At 36.6% G+C, this 26,796-nt stretch overlaps 1 protein-coding gene across 1 annotated transcript in view; it reads left to right on the top strand.

The window, feature by feature from the left end:
- ADGRV1 (adhesion G protein-coupled receptor V1) overlaps nt 1–26,796 on the top strand; it is a gene marked incomplete at its 5' end in the record, with an annotated part of 472,861 nt that overhangs the window by 91,945 nt on the left and 354,120 nt on the right. The window contains 16 exons of the mRNA XM_080679158.1: nt 5,914–6,044; nt 8,690–8,789; nt 9,385–9,564; nt 10,206–10,369; nt 12,395–12,485; nt 14,322–14,400; nt 14,504–14,642; nt 15,243–15,384; nt 16,401–16,663; nt 18,978–19,153; nt 20,413–20,537; nt 21,321–21,478; nt 21,575–21,721; nt 22,063–22,170; nt 25,574–25,838; nt 26,560–26,679. Coding sequence (XP_080535284.1) covers nt 5,914–6,044; nt 8,690–8,789; nt 9,385–9,564; nt 10,206–10,369; nt 12,395–12,485; nt 14,322–14,400; nt 14,504–14,642; nt 15,243–15,384; nt 16,401–16,663; nt 18,978–19,153; nt 20,413–20,537; nt 21,321–21,478; nt 21,575–21,721; nt 22,063–22,170; nt 25,574–25,838; nt 26,560–26,679 — 2,388 coding nt within the window. The remainder of the gene's footprint in view (nt 1–5,913; nt 6,045–8,689; nt 8,790–9,384; nt 9,565–10,205; nt 10,370–12,394; nt 12,486–14,321; nt 14,401–14,503; nt 14,643–15,242; nt 15,385–16,400; nt 16,664–18,977; nt 19,154–20,412; nt 20,538–21,320; nt 21,479–21,574; nt 21,722–22,062; nt 22,171–25,573; nt 25,839–26,559; nt 26,680–26,796) is intronic.

Raw genomic sequence — 26,796 nt, 5'->3', positions numbered from 1 at the left:
ATTCCCAGATGTGCTAGAGGAAACATTAACAACCATGAAGTTTTAAAAGAGAACTTGGGATAAGAAGCAGATATCTAAGGATGATAGAAGGCTGTAGAGGCCTTCAGGCAGTGCTTCTCAAAGCGTGGTCCTCAAGCCAATGCCTGTCCACAAAGTGTCTCTACCAGTTTCTGACAAGATAAGTTCAGAAACTGAAATCACCTTTTCTAGAAACTTATATAGAACAACTTCATTTTGCTGTGATACTCAAAAGTGATATCTATGGGCTTCTATATGTGTTCTTTTTGCTATTTAATCTAGCCCTTCATTTTATTGCATTTTACAAAAATGTTAGTCCACAATGGCTAGATCAGGGCAAACAAAACAAGAAAAATAAACAAAAACCCCTTGCTCTCCACTGCATTAAGTGTGAGCAGCACTGCCCTAGGAGATAGTCTGTTTATTGGCCATGGAGAGCAAGGAAAGGAGAAAAAATTGGAGAAAATGGATTAAAGAGGAGTATTTTGGATTAGTTTTTGTCTTGTTGAAGAAATACAAGAAAGAAAATAATGCAGAAGATAATGAAAGTCAGTGGTATGGAGGGTATAAATAAGATCAGGGCCAGGAAGGATTAGATTTAAGGGAAGACTTAGAGCTAGACTAGGGATGTGATTTTCAACATGATAGCAATTCTTTTAAGAATACCAAAGAATTTGGATGACCAGTATCACTTCAAAGGTATTTTAATTGTAAAGCAGCTAGTGGCATGAAAGTGCATCCTCTGAGCATGTGGGCAGTGATGATGGTGGGTGGTTTGGAGGGTTCTGAAGAAACCTCAGCTTTCCCGCTGACACAGGCACCTGTGTTGTCCTTCGCCTGGATGAACTTAACCTGAAAATCAGAGTGTGGTTTCTTTAGCTGCCAACAGCTAAATATCTGCAAAGAGGACAAGGGGATTGGTGATTAAAACAAGTGGTCCAAGTGTGTTGTTGCTGGTTAAAAATCTGCTGTCGCATATCAATCTATGAGCATGAGTTTGGTACAGGAAATAAAACACTGAATTGCTTTTACTGTTACATGAGTGCTAGATTTTTTAAAATATATTTTCTAAATATAAATTGGGAGGAATTTCTATTTTTTTAACTTATTTTTCTTTTCCTTTGTTCCTAAACCTTTTTCCTAGAGTCTAAATTAGTTTTCTTTTTCAAAGACACACTATATGTACTATTTCAAGAATTTAGTATTTCGTGTGTGTATTCTTTATATTGCCGTGAAATTGCACAGAGAAAAGTATACCAAGCATAAGGGTACCAAAGTGAATTAGTGAAAACTTGATGGTGATCCTTCAAAGTTAACTGCTAAAGAAATGGGGTAAAAATGGGATTTTAACAATGTTAACCTTGCTTTGGCCTAGAATTGGAGTTTCATTTATGTGATTAGATTTAAAACATGGACTATACTGAATTTCTGGCTCTGGAGTGCATTTTAAATTCATGGGGAGGAATTGCTTTAGAGTTTAACAATGTACTGAATTCTGAAGAATGCTTTTTCTACATTTTTGTCCTAAAGCAATTGAACAAATGTCTAGTGGTAAATATTACTTTCTTTCAAATGTAATGGGAAGAATTTAGAAATATGGGACAATAGATTTTTACTGTGGTTGCAAACTGTGTATAAATGTGCTCTTTATAAATCTGTGTGAGATGCTTCACTCAGTCACCCAACTTAGTAGTATCATAACCTCATGTTACGTTCAGTGGGTTTAAATTTTTTTCTTTTCTCAAAGATTCTATGAATCTTTTATAGGCAAAGATTTGAACAAGAAATGTAATTTTAAAAAATACAGATCAGCTATCTAGTTGTCCCTCAGTAAGCATGGGGGTTGGTTCTAGGACCCCTGAAAATATAAAAATCCATGTATGGTCAAGTCTCTTATATAAGACTAGAGGCCTAGTGCACGAAATTCATGCACTCGGTGGGTGGTGGGAGTGTCCCCTCAGCCTGACCCGTGTTCTCTCACAGTCTGGGAGTCCCACGATCGATCGCTCTGCAGAGGGAGGCCCTGCCCACTTGTTGCAACGACACCGCCAGGTAGCCTGGGCCTCCCTCTGCATGCATTTTATATTCCTACTAGAGACCCGGTGCATGAAATTCGTGCATTGGGCTGGGGGTGTCCCTCAGCCCAGCCTGCCCCCTCTCACAGTCCGGGAGCCCTCAGGGGATGTCCTACTGATGGCTTAGGCCTGCTCCCTGTGGCCTAAGCTGCAGTCTGGCCTCCCTCTGTGGGAGGTGACTGGACTGATCAGGGGAAGACGCCACCCTCATCACCCCGCTGCTGCTGCCACTGCCAGTTGCCGCAGCTGCCAAGGTGTTTTCATCAACACGGACTCCAGTCCCTTCACCACGAAAAAAAGATAACTTTTTTTAGGCATTTTCAAGATGTGTCTTTCATAGGATATGACATTTCTTCCTTCCTTCCTTCCTTCCTTCCTTCCTTTCTTTCTTTCTTTCTTTCTTTCTTTCTTTCTTTCTTTCTTTCTTTCTTTCTTTCTTTCTTTCTTCCTTTCTTTCTTTCTTTTCCTCACCTGAGGATATGTTTCCATTGATTTTTAGAGAATGGGGAAGAGAGAGGGAAAGACAGAAAGATACATCAATGTGAGAAGGACACTTTGATTGGTTGCCTCCTGCATGAGCCTTGACCTGGGCTCCAGCCAGGGAGGATCCTGTAACCTAGGTACATGCCATTGATCAGAATCGAACCTGGACCCTGTGGTCTGCAGGCCGAGGCTCTATCCACTGAGCAAAACTGGCTAGGGCAGGATATGACATTTCTTATCCCCTCCAGCAGCAGACCTTCATTTTTTCCTCCAGGAGTGAGGTGGAAAAACCCTAGATCAACTTCTTGGATTCTTATTACCCAAGTTATCAAGAACACTGTGTGTGGTGGCGTACAGGGTGCTTAGCCAATGAGTGGTTAGAAAAGGTATTTCCTCTACAGCTCACGTGCAGAGGTCCCCCTGGTGTGTGTCTGCTGGGGTGGGGGCATCTCGGAGCAGGTGCCCCTGTGTGTCATGTCTCTGCTCTGACCCGCCCCCAGCCCCAGCCTCCCTGCGGCCGCTGGGGCTGGGGGTGGCACGCAGTCCCCTCCCGCCCATCTGCGCGCACAGCTCCTCCTGAGCTGGTCGTGATGTAGCCTCCAGAGCTGGTCATGACGCCTTAAGGCATCCTGGCTAATTTGCATATTACCTCTTTATATAGAGAGAGAGATTCCTTATCTGTATTAGGCTAGGCCTAGATTCTATATGATATATCTGTTTTAGAGACTCACCGACTTTTGGTGGACTCTATAGATTTCTTGTCTGGATGTAGTCAGATTATTTGGTAGATGACGGTCCCCCTTAGTCCTTCATGGGCAAAACCTAGAAGGCAGTGTAGTACTTGGTAACATTTTTGTTATGTAAAAAATTTATCTTTCCTCAGAGACCTACCTTCTGTCCTTCCCATTATATAAGACAAAGCACTTGTTTTAAGTTTCTTCTTTTATAAAGACAGTTCTTTGACTCCTCATCCAGGTAGAAGGTAACTTTCTAGTAATATTGCCCAGGGGGCATTTTAAATGGACCTGGTTCCTGGGAGTTTGTCTTAAAGAGGCAGAATCAATACCTTCATTTTGACTATTTGAAAAAATTTTATACTATTCATGCTATTGACATAGTTAGATTATGTGTTCAAAGAATGCTTTGTTTATATTTTATTTGTGTGTGTGTGTGTGTGTGTGTGTGTGTGTGTGTGTGAGAGAGAGAGAGAGAGAGAGAGGGAGAGAGAGAGAGAGAGGGAGAGAGAGAGAGGGGGGGGAGAATCATGCTGCAAATTGTGTTTCTTGCAACATTTTCTTGCAAGTTCCTTGTATGATAATGTGTTAAATTTTCAAAGATGATATTATTTAAGAGGTCTTATACTTTGAGTATTGTACATTTACTAAGTTTATAGAGGATTTTACTTTTTTTCTCTCCTTAGCATTTTGTTTTCATTTTTACTTTATAATGTATATTTATTTCTAAATCTCTATGTATAATCTTGCAACCATAATTTTAAAAATTTATTGTGATTATAGGGTCCCCTTCAACATAGATATTTATTAACTTACATTTTGTTTCTTGCCATTTGTATTTTACTGTATTTTTAGCACTGATCAAGCTTTCATCATTTTCTTTTTGAAGTATTACTAGGTTGTTTGATTTAAAAAAATTTGAAAACCGTGACTCTGTAAACTTTTTATTTGTGTCACCAGACAACACTGTCGGTGAAAACAGCTTAATGACTCCAGGACTCTATCTGTGCCTTTCAGTAATGAGCCCTTTTTGTTCAATACAAACCTGCTCTATGAGAAATTCTGCACGTTGTACTATAGAGAGACTCCAGGGTTTTATAGTAGTGCCTGTATTTGTTTGTATGAGTTAGTTGTTCAAGTATGAGAAATGATAAATAGTATGCTGACAATTATGACTGATTAAACACAGTCTTTCAGTTAATCCTAACCTTTTGATAATTGAATTTCCTAACTAGCAGTCTCTATATGTTAAAAAAACACACAAATAAGACATAGTCTACTAATGGAATGGTGACTAAATTTTTTTTTTTGTATTTAAACACTTAAAAATGTTTACATTGAACATTCAAATGTTTGAGGAAATCTTATTTAGAAGTTTTTCTGATTCTTTTGCCTTATAATATCCTCCACTCTCCCCAAATCATTTATTGTTCTAAAAATAAGTGTGCTTATATTTAGCATACAAATTTAATTTTTTTTAGTAATTGAACTTAATATAATTTCTGAATTAATCCATATTTTAAGAAACCTTTCTATTAGTAATATTTTATTATCTTCAGAAATTAAAGAAATATTGCAGTTTAAAAATATGTGTAAAGGATATTTATGTTTTATTTTGTTTTATTTTTTTCTCTGCTCATTTAAAAAGTACCAACTATGTTTACTTATTTGGATAAGTAAAAGTTATATTTTTAATGAATATGCATGGATTTCAACTATACTTCTATGCTATAAAATTTGGATGTATTCTTTTAAAGCTTTAAAACATCATTTATTTTTTCACAATAACTATTTTTTTGGTGCTACAGTTCATTAGTATACCTTAACTTGGGTTCGTCATCATGCAAATCTTTTGAAATGAGCCTATTTTCTGCAAGCCACATGGCCCCCAGCAGTACTACATTTCACTTTCAGCAGTTTAAAAGAAATGCCTATAGTGATATTCTTCAATTTTACAAAATATTACATGAGGACAAAAGCCAGGAATGGAAAGTATCTAAAATACCTCAATTACCCAGGAAGGAAAACTGTAACTTTGTTGAAGTTACAGAGACTGATGTACAGATTTGACACCTTTCCTTTGTATTTCTTTTTATAAAACATAATCATTGATGGTATATGTAAGTTACAATTTAAAGAAATGTGATTTTCAGGTATTTGCAAGCATTTTTATGCATGCATTGTGTAAAATCACATTGCATATAAGTGTAAGGAATTGTGTCCTTTTGAAAAATGAAGGGAAATTTACTTGTGCTATTGTTAGTTTTGACCATGAGAACTTTCTTTAATTTACAGAACATTCATGTTCTGGTGCATGTTTTGGAGTGTATAAAAGTTTGTGTTTCCCATTATAGCATGTGCTTTTGTAACTTTTACATATTGAACTTCCTGAAGTTCTACTAAATAGAATTATTTAGAAATGAGATACTCATGCTAATATACAATAAGCATGTATAAAGCTTTAAGAAAACCCAAAACAGAACAGCTTTGTAATGTTCTGGAGAAGGTACTGTAATAGTTGCATGTTTGGGATTTGGGTTTGGTTGAGTTCAAATGTTAAATTCCTTTCCCATTAAGCATTTATCTGTACATTTCACTTGCAGGAGAAATTTTGCAATTCCATGTGATAAGAACACCCCCTGGTCGAGGAAATGTTACTGTCAACTGGAAAATTATTGGGCAAAATCTAGAACTCAATTTTGCTAACTTTACTGGACAACTTTTCTTTCCTGAGGTAAGACCATGAAGAAGAGCTTTACCAAACATATGTAGAGAAAACTGTGTTTGAGAAAAAGGAAAACTCTGATTATGTAATGCAAGGATTAATGGAGGTTGATGGGAGAGCTACTTGCTTGGAACCCTAAAGAAAGAACATTACTTGAATGAAGAATTTCTAAGACTTAAGGGATGGATTTGTTTTTCCATATGTGTTTGGTAGGTCTCGTTTAAAAAAATAGAAAAGGTCAACTTTGTATTTGAGACAAGCTCTCTTGCTACTCTCCTGGCCTCCCATTATTGTCAACTGCATCATTCTGAAGACTGATAGTGCTTGTCCCCCATCCTACTCCTCACTGTCTTGGAACTTTAAATGCCTGGGAACAACACATATAGCTTTAAAAATGTATGTCTTTTATGGCCTGTTGACAAAATATTGCATGAAGATAATACTAAAAATATATTTTTGAGGTGCCATTTAGAGACTCTGATAGTTCAAAAAAGGTGATTGTCGAGAAAGCTACATATATAAAGAGCCAGGGTCGTAACATCCAAAACGACCGAAGGCTTGACCGAAGGCCAGGCTGCGTGTGTAGCAGGCGAGTGGGCTGAACTGCTGACCTCTCGGAGAGAGAGAGAGGCGGGGCTAATCAGCAGCAGCAGCAGCTGCTGACAAGGCCCGGAGAGAAAAGCAGGGTGATATGACCCTGCTTCTCTCTCCGGGCCTCGCCAGCAGCCAAGCCTTTCTCTCTCTCCCAGAGGTCAGCAGTTCAGCCCACTCGCCAGCAGCCTGGGGTGGCTGCTGATCAGCCCCGCCTCTATGATCAGGCCCGGAGATAGGCTCAGAGATGCTTACTGGCATAAAAACCAACCATTCAGAACCAAATCTGGGTGAACTGGGAGAAGCCAATGGCTGCCTAGGAGGCGAAGCTTTTGATGTGGACTGGCATAGAAACCGACCAATCAGAATCAAATCTGGGAGAACTGCAAAGGTAGAACCCAAGTTGGGGGCTGAAGAGGAGTTTTAAGGGCAACAGTTCTTTGGTGTAAGGAGTAAGAAAGTGATTCAATTTTTTAATGACCAGTTTGGCAGTATAGTGCATATGGCTGGCTATCAGTCCAGATATAGGGATTATGTGTTTTTGTCTGCCAAGAGCATCTCCTCCTGCTGAAAAAGGCTCCCTGCCCCCCCCCCCCATTTTAGCAATCCTATCCTATATAATCTATCTATACTAATAAAAGGGTAATATGCTAATTAGACCGGGTTGACCGGCCATCTTACAGATATCTGACTTCCTTCTGGACAAAGCCATGGTGGTGGGGGCCGAGGCAGAGACAGTTATGGGTGATCAGGCCAGCAGGGGAGGGCAGTTGGGGACGAGATCAGGCTGGCAGAGGAGGGCAGTTAGGGGTGATCAGGCAGGCAGGCAGAGAGGTTAGGGGCGATCAGGCAGGCAGGGGCCAAGGTAGGGGTGATCAAGTTGGCAGGGGGGCAAGGTAGGGGCGATCAGGCTGGCAGGCAGAGGGGTTAGGGGAAATCAGGCAGGCAGGCAGGTGAGTGGTTAGGAGCCAGTAATCCCAGATTGTGAGAGGGGTCTCAGATTGGAGAGGGTGCAGGCCAGGCTGAGGAATCCCCCTCAGTGCACGAATTTCATGCACCAGGCCTCTAGTCTATATATATAAAAGCCTAAGTGACCGGCCTACTGGCCAGTATCTATAACATACACTGACCACCAGGGGCCAGACACTCAGCGCAGGAGCTGCCGAGTGACAGCCACTTTTCAGAGTGCCTTCTCACACTCCAGGGACCCATTGGGGGATGTCGGGCTGCTGGTTTGGGCCCGATCCCCGCAGTCCAGGCTGAGGGACCCCACTGGTGTACGAATCTGTGCACCGGGCCTCTAGTAACTTTATAAAAGCTCTTAGAAAATTGGCACCACTTTATTGTAACTCTATCAGCTTCCTCTCTTCTCCACATTCACTTGGCGAATTCTTGTTTGATAATGTGTTTAATTCTTTTTCTTTGTATTTCTACTATCTCAATATTAAGCCAAGCCCTTATAACCGTCAGCCTTGAGTACTGCACTGGATTTCTAATCCCTGTTCTCCCTGAAACTCTGGTCTTTTCCAGGTTTGAGTTTTTCCTGCTCACCACTGCCATAGAATCTCCCCAACTAGTTGCTTTGTTTGAAATTGTCAACTATGCTACATTGCTCATTGAATAAGATCTACATTACTCAGCCCTGTATTCAATTAGTCCCAATCTGCCTTAAGCCTGGTTTCCCATGAGTGAATGATTTTTTAAATTTAATTTATATTTTTAAGCCACAGAACACTTGGCTTTAATAAAAATGTCTTTGGATGCACAATTTTTTGCAATCCTCACTTGAGAATATGTTTCCAGAGTGAGAGGAAGGGAGAAAAAGAGTGAGAAACATTGATATGAGAGAGAAATATCTATCCATTTGACCAGGGATCAAACCTGCAACCTGGGTATGTGCTATGATTGGGAATCAAACTCACAGCCTTTGGTGTATGAGTCGATTCTCCAACCACTGAGCAACCTGGCCATGGCTGAATGCACAATTTTTAAGGCCAATAAAAGTAGGAGATATTTTGTGTTTAGGGATAATATGGGCATGAATTTCTTTCTGTTTGACATAGGGGTCATTGAGTAAAATAATATGTGTGCATTTGTTGGATGACAACATTCCTGAGGAGAAAGAAGTTTACCAAGTCATTCTGTATGATGTCAGGACACAAGGTAATTGAGAATTCTATTTTAAATTTTTGCTGGTATATTAATTTCTTTTAAAAAGTAACAGTTATCTATAAACTTAACAGTTAATGTTACTTTATTTATCATCTGTTCCTAAAAATGTTAAATCCATAAAACATCAGCTCAGAATGGGAATGTATTATCTTTATGTACTCAGGAGCAACCTCTAAAAATTTTGCTAAATATTTTCTTAAAGAATAAAAATTTTATGTAATTACTTTTATACTAGCAGTCCAATTTGGATTTAGACCCAGTATTTGTATATTTCAAATTCAGTCATTTTGAGAAAATTATCTGGTACTTTTCTCAGATTCTACTCAATTTCTGTTATTCAGATGACCAATCTAGCAAATAATGACAATAATATGTCAAGTGAAAAAATTCATGATTTGATGTCTAGAAAAAGAAGATTAAAATGCAGATTCTCTTACTCAGCCTGGAGATTTCTATTAAGGACATGAACAAAATGGAACACTTTCTGTCTACTTTAATATGTTTCAAAGAGTGAGGTTACATTTTAAGTACTTAGAAGTTAATGCCGAGTCACTGTCTTAATTTTTGTGCTCCCTGACAATTTTAGGAGTCCCACCGGCTGGAGTCGCTCTGCTTGACACTCAGGGATATGCGGCTGTCCTGACTGTGGAAGCCAGTGATGAACCACATGGAGTTTTAAATTTTGCTCTTTCATCAAGATTTGTTTTTCTACAAGAGGCTGACATAACAATTCAGCTTTTCATCAACAGAGAATTCGGATCTCTAGGTTTGTGTTGCTCTGGAATGAATGGGGTTTCCAGACAGGTGCTTTTCCAGTATCCTACTTGTGTGGGTGAAAGCCATTGCTGAAACAAATAAGGGACAGGAAAAGCATTAATACCAGTATTTACTAATTTTAGGATAGGACTTTATAACTTCTTTATGTTTGAAAGATTAAAGTAATTTTACATTGTCACAAAAATGCTATGTAACAAATAGTCATAAAATCTCAGCATAATAATAATGCTGGCTGTGGGTCCACTAACTTAGGCTGGGCTTGGGGTGGTTCTATTCCATATGTCTCTCATTCTTCTCCCGGGACCAGGAGAAGTTCAAGGAAGCAAGTAAAAACATGCCAGGCCCCCTGAGGGCTAGGCTCAGAACTAGCACCTCTTCACTTTATTTTGTACTGTCAGCCAAAACAGGTCACACAGCCAAACTCAGAGCCTAGAGGCAGGGCAGTATGCCTGCCCACTGTGGCACATCACTGTGCCATTACATGAATAAAGGTCAAGGATATGGGAAGGTGTGAGGAGTTGGGTTAATAATATAAACCACTAAGGTGCTTTTAGGAAAACCTAAGAGTTCCCAGTGAGATACTATATTAAAAGTTTAATTATAAAATATTTTCCCATCCAATTCAACTAGGAGCCATTAATGTCACATATACCACAGTTCCTGGAATATTGAGTCTAAAGAACCAGACAGAAGGAAACTTAGCTGAGCCAGATGTTGACTTTGTCCCGGTAGTTGGATTTCTGATTTTAGAGGAAGGGGTAACAGCAGCAGCCATCAACATAACTATACTTGAGGTAAACTCTTCTTTTGCTTTACTGTATTAAATCTGAATAACCACATAGAAAGTAGAAATTGATGGAATATTCTGGAACCTTTAAATCAGCTTATCTCTTTTTGTGATTTTTTAAAAAAACAAACAGGGGTTTCTACTGTTGTCTAGATAGGCTGGTCTGCAGTTGTGTATTTTATTATAGAAACATCTTGTGATAAAGCCAATTTCCTTACGGCAGTCCTCTTTAGGATGGCATTGGCCTAAGAGATTCTAAAGGAGCATAAAGGTTTCATTGGATCAGCAAATCAATGGTGCATCTTAATTTTTAGGACTGGTTAAATTAGAGGGACTGAGAGACCTTGGAGAGGTTGATGGCTTAAAATGTGGTTATGATTACTGGCCTGTGTTTCTCAGTGGTTAGAGCATCAGCCTGCACACCGAAGGGTCTTGAGTTCAATTCCCAGTCAAGGGCACGTACTTGGGTTGCAGGTTCGATCCTCAGCCAGGTTGGGGCTGGTTCAAGAGTCAACCAATTGATGTGCCTCTTTCACATCGATGTTTCTCTCTCTTTTTCCCTCTGTCTCCTCCCACCCCCTAAGCCAAACCACACCCTGCCTCCACTCTCTCTGAAAATCAATTGAAAAAATGTCCTTGGGTGAGGATCTAAAAAATGTGATTATGGTCAAACCGATAGTCTCTTTGACTATCAGTGATTATGGTCAATCTCTCCATATCCCACCCAACCCCTTGGCAGCCAGTTTTCTACGAGTTTGACTTTTCTTTTTTCTTTTTAAGATGCCACATTTAAGTGATACCATACAGTATTTGTCTTCCTCTGCCTAGTTTATTTCACTTAGCACAATCCCTTTTGATGCAAATGGCAGAATTTACATCTTTCTTGTGGCTGAATAATATTCCTCTGTGTGTGTGTGTGTGTGTGTGTGTGTGTGTGTGTGTGTGTGTAGTAGTAGTAGTAGTAGTAGTAGTGCATCTTCTTCATCCATTTATTCCTTGACAGACACTTAGGTTGTTTTCATATCTTGTTTATTGTAAATTATGCTGCAGTGAATATGGGGGTGCATATATCTCTTTGATATCCTGTTTTCATTTCCTTTGGATATATACCCAGGTGTGAAATTGCTGGATTATATGTTTGTTCTTTTTTTAAATTTTTTTAAAAATATATTTTATTGATATTTTACAGAGAGGAAGAGAGAGGAGAGGGATAGAGAGCTAGAAACATCGATGAGAGAGAAACATTGATCAGCTGCCTCCTGCACACCTCCTACTGGGGATGTGCCCGCAACCAAGGTACATGCCCTTGACCGGAATTGAACCTTGGACCTTTCAGTCCGCAGGCCGATGCTCTATCCACTGAGCCAAACAGGTTTCGGCTCTTTTTTAAAATTTTTTGAGGAACCACATATTATTTTGCATAGTGGCTGCACCAGTTTATATTCCCACCAACAGAGCACAAGGGTCCCTTCTCAACATCCTTGCTAACACTTCTTGTCTTTTTGATAATACCCATTCTAACAGATGTTAGGTGATATCTTATTGTGATTTTCATGATGATTAGTGATGTTGAGCACCTTTTCATGTACCTGTTGGCCATGGTGTACCTTCCTTGGAAAATGTCTATTCAGTTTCTTTGCACATTTTTAATCAGATTGTTTGATTTTTGGTATTGAGCTTGTGAGTTCTTTACATATGTTAGATGTATGATTTGTAAATATTTTTCCTGTTCCACAGATTGCCTTTTCATTTTGTTGATAGTTTCCTTTGCTGTACAGAAGCTTTTTAGTTTGGTGTAGTTCTACTTACTTATTTTTGCTTTTGTTGTTTTTGCTTTTGGTGTCAAATTAAAAATGCAATTGCCACGACTTTTTGACATGTTAATCTTTTCTAATTTATGTTAGCATTTTTATATTTTCTATATACAATTTAAGAATATGTATATTTATAAGATCATTTGAAAAACAGCTTGAAAGAGGTAATTCCTTTGAGAGTATAGTTATAGGGAGTTTAATGGATGTAATTTCTGCAGGATGATATACCAGAACTGGAAGAATACTTCCTCGTGAACTTAACTTATGTTGAACTTATGGCTCCTTTAACTTCATTTCCTCCTAGACTAGGTATGGTGGATTTTTGTTTGTTTCTGTTTACTCACTGCAAACAAAGTAAAGTTACTTAATTTTTTAATCAGAAGTAGACATTGTGATGTTTGTTAGTATCAGCTATGTGTAAAATAATTATGCTTTTAGATTTATTTTAATTTAGAGACTATTGCAGTTTGACTATTGGACATTGTAAACACATTTAAGAATTATTGTGTGATGTTTTCTACATCTTACAACCATTTTATAACCAAATTTGTAATCTTCAAAATTAAATTAGTTCTTAGGAAGACATTTTTCTTTTAAAATTTATTATGCTGTTTTCATTAGATCTCTAAACTATCAAATGATTTTATTTTATCTTAGGTTAATCAGTGTTTTTGTATTTGTTGTGTTCTTATTTCTTTTTGACCTTTTATCTCTTTCTTTTCATGCTTAGAAAAAACATTTAATTCATTACAGACTGAAAGGTAAAACTTGAACCTCAGTACAAATTTATATAGATTATTTATTTTTAAAAGACAGACACCTGTTTGTGGTTTGGACATTTAATATTGGGAAATTTGTCTGAAACTTGTAGTTGTGACAGCCCAGTAGTGGGTGGTAGTGTATGGCACTGAGGTAGCCTGCCCTCCTTTTTTTTTAGTGAGAAGGTGCCCTGGGCAGATGGGAAATTAGTCTGAGTTAAAGGAAGAGAAGCATGTCCAAGAGCAGCGGCCTGGGTAACAGGAGTTTCTCATTTACTTCTGAGCTCAACAAGATAACTTTGAAAATATCAAAAGGAAATCACCAGTTTTCAACATACCACGGTTTGATAAATTTCAGTTATTTTGCAAAAGAAATAAATGACTCCAGAGACTAGGCCATGTACACCAAGTAGTTATTATGGGATAGTTACCATTCACACTAAGAGAGCTAACAAAATAATTCATATTTCTTTAAAACTCATATTAAAGGTAATTTGAATAGTTTAACTTTTGTTGAGTGCTTTCTAATGCTCCTGTTCTAAGTGCTTTCGAATATTAGTATCTTTATTCCCTGTTATCTTCCCATTTTACAGATGAGGGAGCTGAGTCTAAGAGAAGCTAAGTAGCATGCCCAAAGTCACACAGCTAGGAAATAGTGGAGCTGGGATTCTGCTTTGCAGCCTCTAGTCTGATGGGCTCAGATCCTGATTTTATATTATTTTCTCAACAATGTATTCTCTTCACTCAGAGAGAATTACTCTCCATACCCTTCCCCTACTCAGTCAGCTGCCAACACCACACCAGATTAAGATAGTACCTCTGGAATTTAAAAGGTATAGGACAAACATATTTAAAAAACAAAACTAAATGGTAACAGGATTTGTTATTAGTATTTCAAAACTGAATAATGAATATTGGTAACATACTGACTGGGTGGACAGAATACAAAATAAAAAGGGATAAGAGAAATTTACTTCAATGTTAGTCTCTCTTTATTTCTCCTAATCTTTCCCCCATCTTTCCCATCTGTCTCAGCTTCTGTTTGTATCCACCTCTGTCTATCTCTCTTTTCTCCTCATACATTTTTCTCTGCAGTACTCCCCGCCTCTCTCTCCCCATTTCTTTCTCTTTGTTCTTTCTTCTCTTTCCAACTCTTCTCAGCTGATTAAATTTCAGTAAGTCAATGCATCTTGTTAGCAGTTTTCTTATTCAGATATTATAAGCATTAATGTCTTTATTTTCTTAAACATCTTCTGAATAATGTTGCCAATACTTCTAAATTAGGAATTAATGTAGTCTTCAAGAAACTACCTTTAAATTCTATATAAAATAGTTCTTTTAAAATAATTTATATTTATGTTAAAGTGCATTTCTATGTTTTTTTCAGATTCAGAGGGCTTGACTGCACAAATTATTATTGATGCCAACGATGGTGCTCGAGGCAAAATCGAATGGCAATATAGCAGGTAAGCCCAAGGCCACAAGGGAGTCATTTTCTGAGGTCCAGATTCTTTACTATTTATACAATAAAAGGTTATAAGGAAAATGCTTGTATTCTTTTTCTTATAGGTTTGAAATTAATGAAACCCAAGGACGTTTAACACTGATAGCCCAGAGGAGTGAGGGGGCTCTTGGCTACGTTTCCTTGTTCGTGTATGCCCAGAATTTGGAAGCACAGCTGGGGCTGGATTATAGCTTTACCCCAATGGTGAATTCCTTAAGAATGATAATGATTTAGGCCCTCTATAAATAAATTAATATAAAATAATAAACTATGACATATTTCCATTGTAAATTAGGGCAGAAGACTTCCACATAGTGGAATAGCTCTCTTCACTGTTTTACTATAGCATATAAATTGTCTTTTTAATACTATTCTAAAGATTAATCTGTATTTTATTAATGCATTACTTTATTGCAATATTTAATACTGAAGTGTTATCATGTTATAGAATTTATATTATTAGGTGACCTCAGAGTGTTTCTTATGCTTCTTGAAAATTTAACTCTCGTATTTCACTGTTTTAATGTACTTTGAAACACATTTAGTGTTTTAAAATACATTTTACTTAGTCTCTTTATGCCTTTTGTTACTTAACCGAATGTTTACTTCCTTCTATTATTCCACAAATTTTACTTTCCAAACTTAATATTGTCAATTTAAATTTTTAAAAATTAAGCAAAAAAGAAAAATATCCCTGTTAAATCATTTATTTCACTTTCACAACTATATTGTATTTCTTTCCATTCTGTAAAAATACAGAGTATATTTAAATATCATACTGTCTACTTTTACTTTCTTGACCAGATTCTTCATTTTGCTCATGGAGAACGGTATAAAAATGTTGACATCATGATTCTTGATGATGATATTCCAGAAGGAGATGAAAAATTTCAGCTGATTTTAACAAATCCTTCTCCTGGACTAGAACTGGGGGGAAATACAATAGGTAATTGATAATTTCTTATACACAGCTCCTCTCTCCCTCATGCTCTTTTCCTAATATAGAGCCAGATGTAAAGGGATTAGTCTTGATGGCTTTTTATCCTTATGATACAAAATCTTTTAAGTTAAGCATTTTGGATTATCTGTGTCAATGTAACAATGTTTCTAGCGTGTGTGTGTGTGTGTGTGTGTGTGTGTGTGTAAAATGAAAAAGTAGGTTGGTAACAAAGATAATATTAAGTAATTTCCCTAGTTATTACAGGTTTTATTTAATTTATAAATGTCTTTCCTTTGAATTGGAGTTTGCATTGATTTCCTTTTCAGCAGTAGAAGGAATGCCAAGGTAGCTGTTTTAGTGTCATCTAATTGCCATAGTATTTACACATAGAGTTGAAATGTATTGACCTGAGGACTGCCAATGGGAGCCGTAATTCTTTGGTTGGAACAGTTTAATATTGTTAGCAAAAATCATCCTGGTTCACTGCTTTTTGACTATCATGCTGAGTGCTTAGAGAAGGTAAAAAGGAGAAAAATGAGGAAACCTCATGGACACACAGAACTTCAGGATTGAAAGGGCTCTAAAACAGGGGTAGTTCTGACTCTGCTTTTCCATTACTTTGACCTGTAGCCTGACTGATCACTCCAGGATAGTGAGGACAGGCATCCTTGTCTTGTTTCTGTTTTTAGTGGCAATGCTTCTAATTGTTCAACATTAAGTTTGTGTTTTTTTTTTTTGCTATTGGCTTCTCAGAGGTATCACTTCATCAGGTTGAGGAAACTGTCTTTTATTCTGAGCTTACTGAGTATTTTTATGTCATACGTGAATATAAATTTTAATAAATGCTTTTAAAAATTCCTTTGCTTCTTGACAAAGGGATTTCTTAACATCAGGATGTGGGGAAATTTTCCCCTTGTTTTTAAGGTGATCCAGAGAAGAATTAGCCTACTTTACAACACACTTCCCAACACTTACAAGCCATTCTGTTTTCACTTATTACTTCAACATTTTTATTTTGACAGCCGTAATTACTGTCCTTGCTAATGATGATGGCCCTGGAGTTCTATCATTTAACAACAGCGAGCACTTTTTCCTGAGAGAACCAGCAGCTCTCTATGTACAAGAGAGTGTTGCAGTATTATACATTGTTCGGGAACCTGCACAAGGACTGTTTGGAACTGTGACAGTTCAGTTCATTGTGACTGAAGTGGATTCTTCAGTGGAGTCTAAAGATCTGACTCCTTCCAAAGGATATGTTGTTTTAGAAGAAGGTGTTCGATTCAAGGTACAGTATGAGCCTTCACTGACAGTGAATAATCATCTTTTAAATTTACAAAATAATATTTCCTTAGAAGAGCACCCTACGTCCTAGAAAGAAAAAAGTATTTCCAGCATAGATATTAGGAAAAGACATGGTTAGATGACTGTGTGAAAGTGCCATGTGCTATATAGTTTATAGAGAGCGCAGCTGGAAAAAATATGCTCTGTGAGTTAGGCAGTGGAATGTGCAAATAAAAAAGAAAATATGTGTATTGCTATTTTAAAATTCAAGCATATTCAAATGGAACACTTCAATTTATATGTCTATAAACTATAAGCTAAAAAAAACCTCTAAACCATTCTTTTCAGTCATGAAGCCTCAGCACAATCACTCCTTCCTGTCATGTTTTCATTAAGTAAAATATAACTGCTTACTTCAGACTGCTTGTTTCAGAAGCAGGTGTCCTATGTGAATGGGAATAGCTCATTGGAGAAAAAAATACTGGATTTGGATTACTTACAAATGTGATCTAAACCAGCAGAAGTTTATCTCCAGAAACCTTTTTTCCTATATATTAATAATTTTGTTTTTAAACTTTATTTTTAAAACATAGTTTAAATTAGCTAATTCTACTATTTTAACATATTTTAAACTCACTATATAATAAAGTATAATAATTCTAAAATATTTATCCTAGTTCATCTAAAAGCAGTCCATCCAATAATTAAAATGTTTTATTTATGATCAGTTTATGTAAACTGAATACATTTTTAGTGCATATTCATTTGCATGTTTAATTTTTTACATTCTTTGAAATTTAGAACCTTTAAAATTTTTTTCAAGGGCACTTATCTTCATATAGATATTAAAGAATTCAAATTTGAAGTATTTTATGAATTTGCCATTGCTTTATATTCACATGCTTTTAAAAAATGTTTAAAATTAAATTTAAAAGTATTTTTAATTATCTTGTGTGTGTTTTTTAAAATATTTTTATTGATTTCAGAGGAAGGGAGATGCAGAGCAAGATAGAAAAATCAGTGATGAGAGAATATCATTGATTGGCTACCTCCTGCATGCCCCCTACTGGGGATCAAGCCTGCAACCCAGGCATGTGCCCTGACCTGGAAACAAACTGGGGACCTCTTGGTTAATAGGTCGGTGCCAACCACTGAGCCACACCAGGTCAGGTTGTGGCATTTTCTTAAAAAGCTTTTTTTAGTGTGTTTGAAGACCTTATTGTTCATTTAGGCAAATTAAATGTTAGAGAAATTGGAATAAACTTCTCTTTCACACACATGATGATTTTTCCTCCAACATGTTTTTGATTTTGAGATATAAAAAATAAAATACACAAATCTTCAGTATATGTCTCAATGACTTTAAAAATATGTATGCACCCATGTACCCACCACTCAATTTAAGATATTGAACATTATCATCACTGAAAAGTTTCTTGCTTTCCCCAGAGGAAACTGCTTTTCAGATTCTATCATTAAAGACTCATTCTAGCCTGGCCAGCGTGGCTCAGTGGTTGAGCGTTGACCTATGAGCCAGGAGGTCATGGTTTGATTCCAGATCAGGGCATGTGCCCGGGTTGTGGGCTCGATTCCCAGTGTAGGGTGTTCAGGAGCCAGCCAATCAAGGATTCTCTCTCATCATTGGTGTTTTTATCCCTCTTCCTCTCCCTTCCTCTTCGAAATCAAATTAATATATTTTTTAAAGACTCGTTTTACTGGTTCTTGAACTTCATATAAGTAGAATCATAGAGTATGTAATCTTTTGTGTCTCGCTTCTTTTGTGCAGTGTAATTTTTGAGATCTGTATGGTTGCACACATCAGTAGTTGTGTTTTTTTATTTTTTATTATTATTTTTTTGCTGAGAAGCATTTAATGAAATAGACCACTATTTGTTTATATATTCTCCTGTTGATGAACATTTGTGTATGTTTTTTAAATTAGGGCCTACAATGGTTATAAAGTTTTAATAGCGAATCCTAGACTAGAATGAGACTAATACAGTTGTATAGCTAGAGCAGGATAAAGATTTAGCAAAAATGAAAATATAAATTTAGTTTTAACCTTAATGATATTTTTAAGTGCCATAAGTATTTATTTTTAGACACTTCTGTGCTATACATTACAGTGTTGGAAATCTTGAAATTAGTAAATGGAAAGAGTTGTAACTATCACATTATGGGGAACCATATTAGAATTTAAGAAAAGGTGATGCTTCCAAAACATATTATTTTATTGTCAAAAATGTTTAACAGACTTCTCTGTCTGTTGTAGAAATATACTATATTTTATTAACTGTATCTTTTCATTTTGTTTTCAGGCCCTACACATATCTGCCATATTAGACACGGAACCAGAAATGGATGAGCATTTTGTTTGCACCTTGTTTAATCCGACTGGAGGTTCTAGACTAGGGGCACGTGTTCGAACCCTGATAACAGTTTTGCAAAACCAGGCCCCTCTGGGGCTATTCAGTATCTCCGCAGTTGCAAATAGGTATAATTTATTCAAAAGGAAATTGCCACTTCTGAAGCTAAGTTGGAAATATTTTTTTAATATGTTTTTATTGATTTTAGAAGAGAAAGGAAGGGAGAGGAAGAGAGAGAGAGAAACATCAATGATGAGAGAGAATCATTGATTGGCTGCCTCCTGCAAGCCCTGCTGGGGACCAAGCCTGAAACCTGGGCATATGCCCTGGCCAGGAATCAAACTGTGACCTCCTGGTTCATGGGTCAATGCTCAACCACTGAGCCACACCAGCTGGGCAGGATATATATATATGTATATATATATATATATTATTATATTTTATTGATTTTTTTACAGAGAGGAAAGGAGAGGGATAGAGAGCTAGAAACATCGATGAGAGAGAGAAACATCGATCAGCTGCCTCCTGCACACTCCCTACTGGGTATGTGCCCGCAACGAAGGTACATGCCCTTGACTGGAATCGAACCTGGGACCCTTGAGTCCGCAGGCCGACGCTCTATCCACTGAGCCAAACTGGTTAGGGCCAGGATATATTTTTTTTGACATAGAGAAAATGCAGAAGGAAATTGAGCTCTGACTATCTTAAAAGGCATTTTTAAAATGCACTCTAGCAGATAGATTCAGAGAGGCCATATGCCCTCTCATTACAGGACTGTCAGAAACCTAATCATGTCCTCCATAAAGATGTTACTAGAATTCATTTTTTCCCACAGTTTACACTTTCAGGTAATGGCTTGCACTGTTTATTTTTCCAATAATAATAAAAAGTGAGAAATTATAGAAATTATATTTAGTTACTCAGACTAAATGAATTACTTTTCAAAGATACATTAACATGATTATTGTGTAAAATTCCCTCTGGAGGCTGAAGATGTTTATTTTTTATATTTTAAAAATATTTCAGTAGATCTTGTTTCACTGATATACTAGATCAGTGAATTCCTGACTTATTTTTTCTCTGTCACCTGTTTTTGTTTTATGTGAGAAATAACAAGGTTTTTTTTTATTTTTTAGAATATGCAGCATGAAGTTACTATCAGTATTTTGTTATGATCCTAATATCATAGTATTACATTTGTGTTTTTAAAAAATCTTCATAAATGAATATTTTTGAGCCGTAGAGTCTAGTCTTCCTACTGTATAAAATTTGTGGATGGAGCTCACCATGGCCTGTGTAAATTTAAAAATTATTAAATATATTATAGCATTGTGATATATATTTCAATATGCTTTTTCTGCTTTCCATAATCATTTGTTTTCTTTAGAGCCACCTCTATAAAGATTGAAGAAGCCAACAGGAGTGTATATTTAAATGTGTCACGTACTAATGGCATTGATTTAGCTGTGAGTGTGGAGTGGGAGACAATATCCGAAACAGCCTTTGGCATGAGTATGTTTCATTTCTTATGAGAACAAAATTCTATAACCAAGAAAGATTGCATGTATAAAATTTACATATTCCCTCATGAATTGTATATTATAGATCTGTTGAAAATGGAGAAAAGATATATAATTCTTTTATTACACCCATAGATATTTATTGAAGGCCTATTATGTGTCAGGCATAGGTCTAAACTCACAGAGCTTAGAATTTAAAGGGGTGACAGAAATAAAACAAGTAAAAATCAGTGTGTAGTTTAAACTGTAATAAATGTTTTAAAGGGGAAGTTGTTAGTGTTGTGAGAACATAAATGAATGCTTCTCAGGAGTATCAAAGTTTGAACTAAGACTAAATGCTAAGTAGAGATTGATTATGCCAAAACCTGGGTTGGAGGAACATGGAGGAAAAAGTGGGAAGCCAATGAGGCAGACATCTAGAGTCATTAAAAAAAAAAGAATGTAAATGAAAAGCTTTAGAGTGGCCATTGGGTTTATAAATAAGGGGAGTGTTGAGTTTGAAGAGTTAGACAACACTAGATCATTCAAGAGGTTGAAGAACATGTTACAGGCATTTGTCTTAATTCTAGGATTAATGGAAAGCCTTTGAGTGCTTTAAGCAACGGGAAGGGTTACTATGCATATATATCGCATAAGGTGGTATGATCACATTTGTGCTTTGAAGACATCCTCAGTGCCATATAAAGAATGGGCTGCACTGTTTGAATAATAAACTCAGAATTGATAAAGTTTGGAAGAGATTATACACTTGTAAATTATGATATATGTTTTTCAGGGGGAATGCATATTGTGTTTTCCATATTTCAAAGTTTTTTCAATGCCTCGGCTTCTGGCTGGTGTTTCTTTACTTTGGAAGATTCAATATATGGTGTAATGTTAAGAAAGGTGTCATCCACTCTTTACCAATGGCAAGGGGTTTTTATTCCACTTGAGGTAAGCATCGTTTATTTGATAGTAAACAAAATAAGATGTGCATGTAAATGTTGGCTACCTCGTGAATTACAGTTATTTTTATTCCTTATATCCTAGGATTTAAATATAGAGAATCCTAAAACTTGTGAGGCCTTTCATATTGGACTTTCTCCCTACTTTGTGATTACTCATGAAGAAAGAAATGAAGAAAAGCCTTCTGTTAACAGTGTGTATACATTCACATCTGGACTCAAATTATTCCTGGTAAAAGAAACAAACAACAAAAAACGTTACTTTTTTGTAGATTGCTTTATTTAAAAGAAAAATTAGATTTGTAAACTTGAGCTAAATGGAAGTTAATGCATGGTCTATGGTCATGTGAAAAGGGGCTTTTGGCAAGTTGATACTCATTTGAGCAAGGTGTCTTAATCTGGGGATATTTTTGTCTTTCTTGAAAGGATCCCTAGTTAGGCATATCTAGATATCAGAAGGATTTTCTAAGTTTTGAACTTCAAAAACTGTCTCATACTATTACTGTATTCAGATCCGTTTTTAGTTATATTCTACTTTAAATTTTTATTCCTACTGTTCTGTCTTCCTTGCAGGTACAAACAATAATTATTTCAGAAAGTTCTCAAGTAAGATATTTTACTTCAGACAGTCAAGATTATTTAATTGTTGCAAGTCAAAGAAATGATTCTGCATTAACACAGGTTTGATTCTTTTAAAATGAATTTTTTAATGCTATAATTAAAGCTCATCAAAGATGTAGTCTGTAGGTTTAATATGAAATAACACCATAATTTGATTGGAGGAAAGTAGTAAAGTAGAATATACATACTGATTAGTTACAGTTAATTTTTTAAAAATCTTCCAAATATTTTTCTTTTTTTTTTTACATTTTTATTTATTGATTTTAGAGAGAGAGGAATGGGGGAGATAGAGATGGATCATCGATTTGTTGTTTCACTTATTTATGCATTTGTTGGTTGCTTCTTGTATGCACCCTGACCAGGTATCAAACCTGCAACCTTGGCGTATTGGAATGACCTTCTAACCAACTAATGTTGGTTAGCATATGTTATATAAATACTTGATTATTGACAATATTCTCCATCTGCATAAATGTTTACACCATGTTAAAGGGGATGAGTAGAGAAATGATATAATTACTGCGAACTAATTTTACTAATTGCTGAAGCATGACATAATGGGTGAAAGGAGAGGTGATCCATCCGTCCACGTGGGGTGCTGCTCTGGCTGGTGCGTGGACAGGGTAGGGCTGCCCTTCACACTCCCAGGCTGCAAAAAGAGGACAAGGGTTCCACTTAGTTGGGAGAAGCCTACTCCTATACAGTTTTCGTTAATCGGGCTTTGTTTTGCCTTCCCAAAATAATATTTTCTATTTCTAAGGGATATGAGAAATATCCTCTGTTTTCTCATAAAAACTTCAGGCAGTCGTCTGATTAAAGACAAATGTATCCGTTTCCCATTGCTAATGTAACAAATGACCACAAACTTAGCCGCTTAAAACACAAATGGATTCTCGGACAGTTCAGGAGGTGAGATATCTGAAACAGGTCTCTCTGGGCTAACATCAAGGTGTTGGCAGTTCTCCCAGAGAATGTCTCTGCCTTTTCCAGCTTCCAGAGGCTGCCCCATCCCTTGACTCTCAGCCCCCCTTCATCTTCAAAACCAGCAACCGCATCATCCCCACCTCGGCTTCTGTTGCCCCATCTTTTTCTCTTGACTGTCCCGCTTTCCCTCTTTTACTTGTAAGAACCTTTGTGATGACCTTGAGACCAGCTGGGCAGTCAGGATGATCTCCCCATCTCCAGATCCCTTAATCACATCTGCAAAGTCCCCTCTGCCGTGGGAGGTGCTATATTTACATATTCCAGGGATTGGGACATGAACAAGGAAACTTTGGCCCAGAATTTGCCTTTACTGCCGAGGTCAACCAGCACCGACACTTGCTGGCTTCTCTCTCCTGTGTCCAGTACACACCACCTTTCCCCCCTGATGTTGGCCTGTCAATATACTGAGAGATACACTTGACCACTGGAGCCATCTGTTCTCCCTTTTTGATGCTGGATAATATGACATTTCAAAAATGTCAAGTTGGAAGGTTATTTCAAAATTGATGTTCAGGCCATCTCAGTATATTTTCTCAGCTGTAATTGCTAGGGCTCCACAATCACTTCTTTTTTAAAAATTATTTTTATTTATTTATTTATTTATTCATTCATTCATTCATTCATTCATTCTTTATTGATTAATGTATTACATATGTGTCCTTATCCCTCCATTGCCCCCTGCCCCTGCCCCCGCCGACTCATGCCCTTATCCCCCTGGTGTCTGTGTCCATTGGTTAGGCTTGGTAGCCATCCCTCTGTATTCCAGACTTACATATCTAACTTCCTATTAGCATCTCCACTTAATTATATTTTAGGTATGGAAGATTTAGCATATCCCCACTGAACTTTGGATTTTCTCTGCAAAACTTGTTCAGTGCTTGCTATCATCTCAGGAAATAGCAACCTCATAAGTGCAGTTGCTCTGGGATGTGTCCTTCTTGATTACTCCTCTTTAATGACATCTAACTTATTAGGTGTTTTTGTTTATATTTTCCAATAATTGAATACAGACATTTCTTTCCATTGCTGCTTCTTCCTCCCTAATCTAGGTCCCCATCACTTCTCTCCCACACTATTAGAGTAGCTAGCTGGTTTCCAAACTTCTTCTCTGACCTCCTCAGACCCATTCCCAGTCAAGTGGCTGGGGTAATATTTTATTTTATTATTTTATATTTTTTATTGATTTCAGAGAGGAAGAGAGAGATGGAAACATCAATGATGAGAGAGAACCATTGATCAGTCCCACTCTGAGGATTGTGCCTACAACCTGGGCATGTGCCCTGATCAGGAATAGAACCGTGACCTCCTGGTTCATACCTTTGAGCCATGTTGGCTGGGCTGGAGTAATATTTTAAAACATTAATTAATATTGAATCATCCCTCATTTTATTTTATTTATTATTATTATTTTTATTCCTCATTTTAAAACTTCAACGATTTCCAGTTATACTTAGCATACATCTGAGTAAGTAGGTTAACCATATCTCATTTGTCCAGCACAGTGTTGGGTTATGCCTGTTGTCCTGATATAATTACTAATATTGTCACTTTTGCTCACTCAGGGACCCTTGTGATAAATTACATGGTCACCCTAACAAAAGACTCCTTAACTCTCTAGTCTAACTGGTCTTTAATTCCCTAGAACTATCAGCTTCCTTCCAGTTAGACCCGTTTCAATTCAGATAATGACAAACTTTTCCTGCCTTGGAAATTTTGTCATTCTCTCTACCTTTATTTTCCTAATACACCCATAGTTCTCTATCACATCATTTCAATTGTTATCTTTAGCACTTGTATCAATTTTATAATTGTGCATTTATTTAATTATTGGTGTGTTTGTTTGCCTTTGACTAATACTTAATATCCATAAAGGGAGATATTACTCTATTCATAACTCCTAGAATAATGCCTGGCTCATATAAGGTTCCCAATTGTTGACTGAATAAATAGAATTCTTTCTGAAATTGACCAGGTTGTATATATGGGATTTTCTTTTAATTCTAAACATATGAACACTCACCCTGAAACCTTGTATGCATTGCCACTGTTAGTACTAAAAAGTTTAGGTGTTTCTCTTGCTCAAGAGAGGGCAATGAATGATATTACAGTATCAGAAAGTTTCTAATCTAGTTCTAAATTTTTTATATTTAAATGAATTCTCTTCTATTTTGGGCATTCCTCTTCTCTTGCTATCACTGACTCCTGCCCAGATGTCTATTTGAAATTGATTTATTTTTAAATAACTTTGCTTTAAAATTCATTCTACCTGTATGTCTTCTCTCTCTCTTTTTTCTCTCACTGTCACACACATACAGAAAAAAGGGGAAGAGAGCTTCAGTTTTGCTACTTTCTCATGTATGAAAATATCCTCTCAACTAAATTAAAGGGTCTAGGAGAATAAACATATGACACTGGTTAAATTATCACAAGTATATAACTCCTCATCATGAAGGATTCTGTATTTGAACATTCCCTGCAGGTCTTCTGGTGGAATGGAGGAAGCTTTGTGCTGCATCAGACACTCCCTGTCCGAGGTGTGCTGGCCATGGCCTTGTTCACCAGAGGAGGCTCTGTGTTCTTAGCCATTTCCCAGGCTCATGCCAGGCTCAATTCCGTTTTACTGAGATGGTCTGGCAATGAGTTTGTTAACTTTCAAGAAGTGCCCATCAGTGGGACATCACAAGTCGAGGCCTTGATTTCAGGAGATGATATTTACTTAATTTTTGCCAAAACTCTCTCTCTAGGTAAGAAGATATAATGTTTGTAATGCACACAGAGTTATCAAAATTAGTATTCATATAGTATGTTCATATGAAAATGCTCTCATAATAATTTTTTAGCTAAGTCATATAATGTTTCTTGATGGATAAATATTGGCTGTCAGCTACAAATAGATTTTGGGGAAAAATTGTTATGCCCATAATCCTTACGGGTTCTGAACCACTACTTTCAAGATATTAAAATAAAATCGGGGAATGGATGGGTAAAGTGGAAAGATCTATGAAAAACTATGAAGATATTATACTTATAGCATAAGTAGATAGCTTTTTATATGACTGTACTTGGGGTGCCATGGATAATTTATAGTAGTAATAAATAGTGCTTAGCAACTTTTGATAAAACTTTAAAATATTTATTGAATATGAATATGCTTTCTTCTGCTTAGTAGAACTTTCATAAATAAAATTCCAACACTCCTAAAAAATAAAACATTTGTTGCTATTTTTTTTTTATATTGGGTCATGTTTAATGGCTAACTATGTATATACTTCATGTGACAAATTCAAAAAGACTTAAATGTTTCCTAATAAGTTGTATTTCTGTTTAACAAAATGAATTCTGAGGATTCTCCTATAAAATTTGTTTTTTTAATCAGACAATGTTTTCATTATAGTTTTCCTGTGTAATTGTCATTTTTTTTCTGAAACTTTTGCCTTCAGATTTGACTTTTATTTATTATTGTAGGAGATCAGAGTTCAATTGATATTTTCATCTGGGAGCCAGGACAGTCTTCTTTTAGATATTTTCAATCCCTGGATTTTACTGCTGATAGGATCCACTCCTTCACACCAGCTTCAGGAATAGGTAAGGGATTTTCAACTGCTAGCTAATCCTGAGGGCAGTGTGGAAAGCCAGAATGATTTTAATCTCACTGAATTAGAGGTAGTGTTACATTGCCAGACACGGGGTATTTTACTAAGG

This window comes from Plecotus auritus (assembly GCF_963455305.1).
Source record: "Plecotus auritus genome assembly, chromosome: 7".
NCBI lineage: Eukaryota > Metazoa > Chordata > Mammalia > Chiroptera > Vespertilionidae > Plecotus > Plecotus auritus.
The sequence above is the reverse complement of the archived record's forward strand: the minus strand, read 5'-3'. Positions and strand labels throughout refer to the sequence as shown.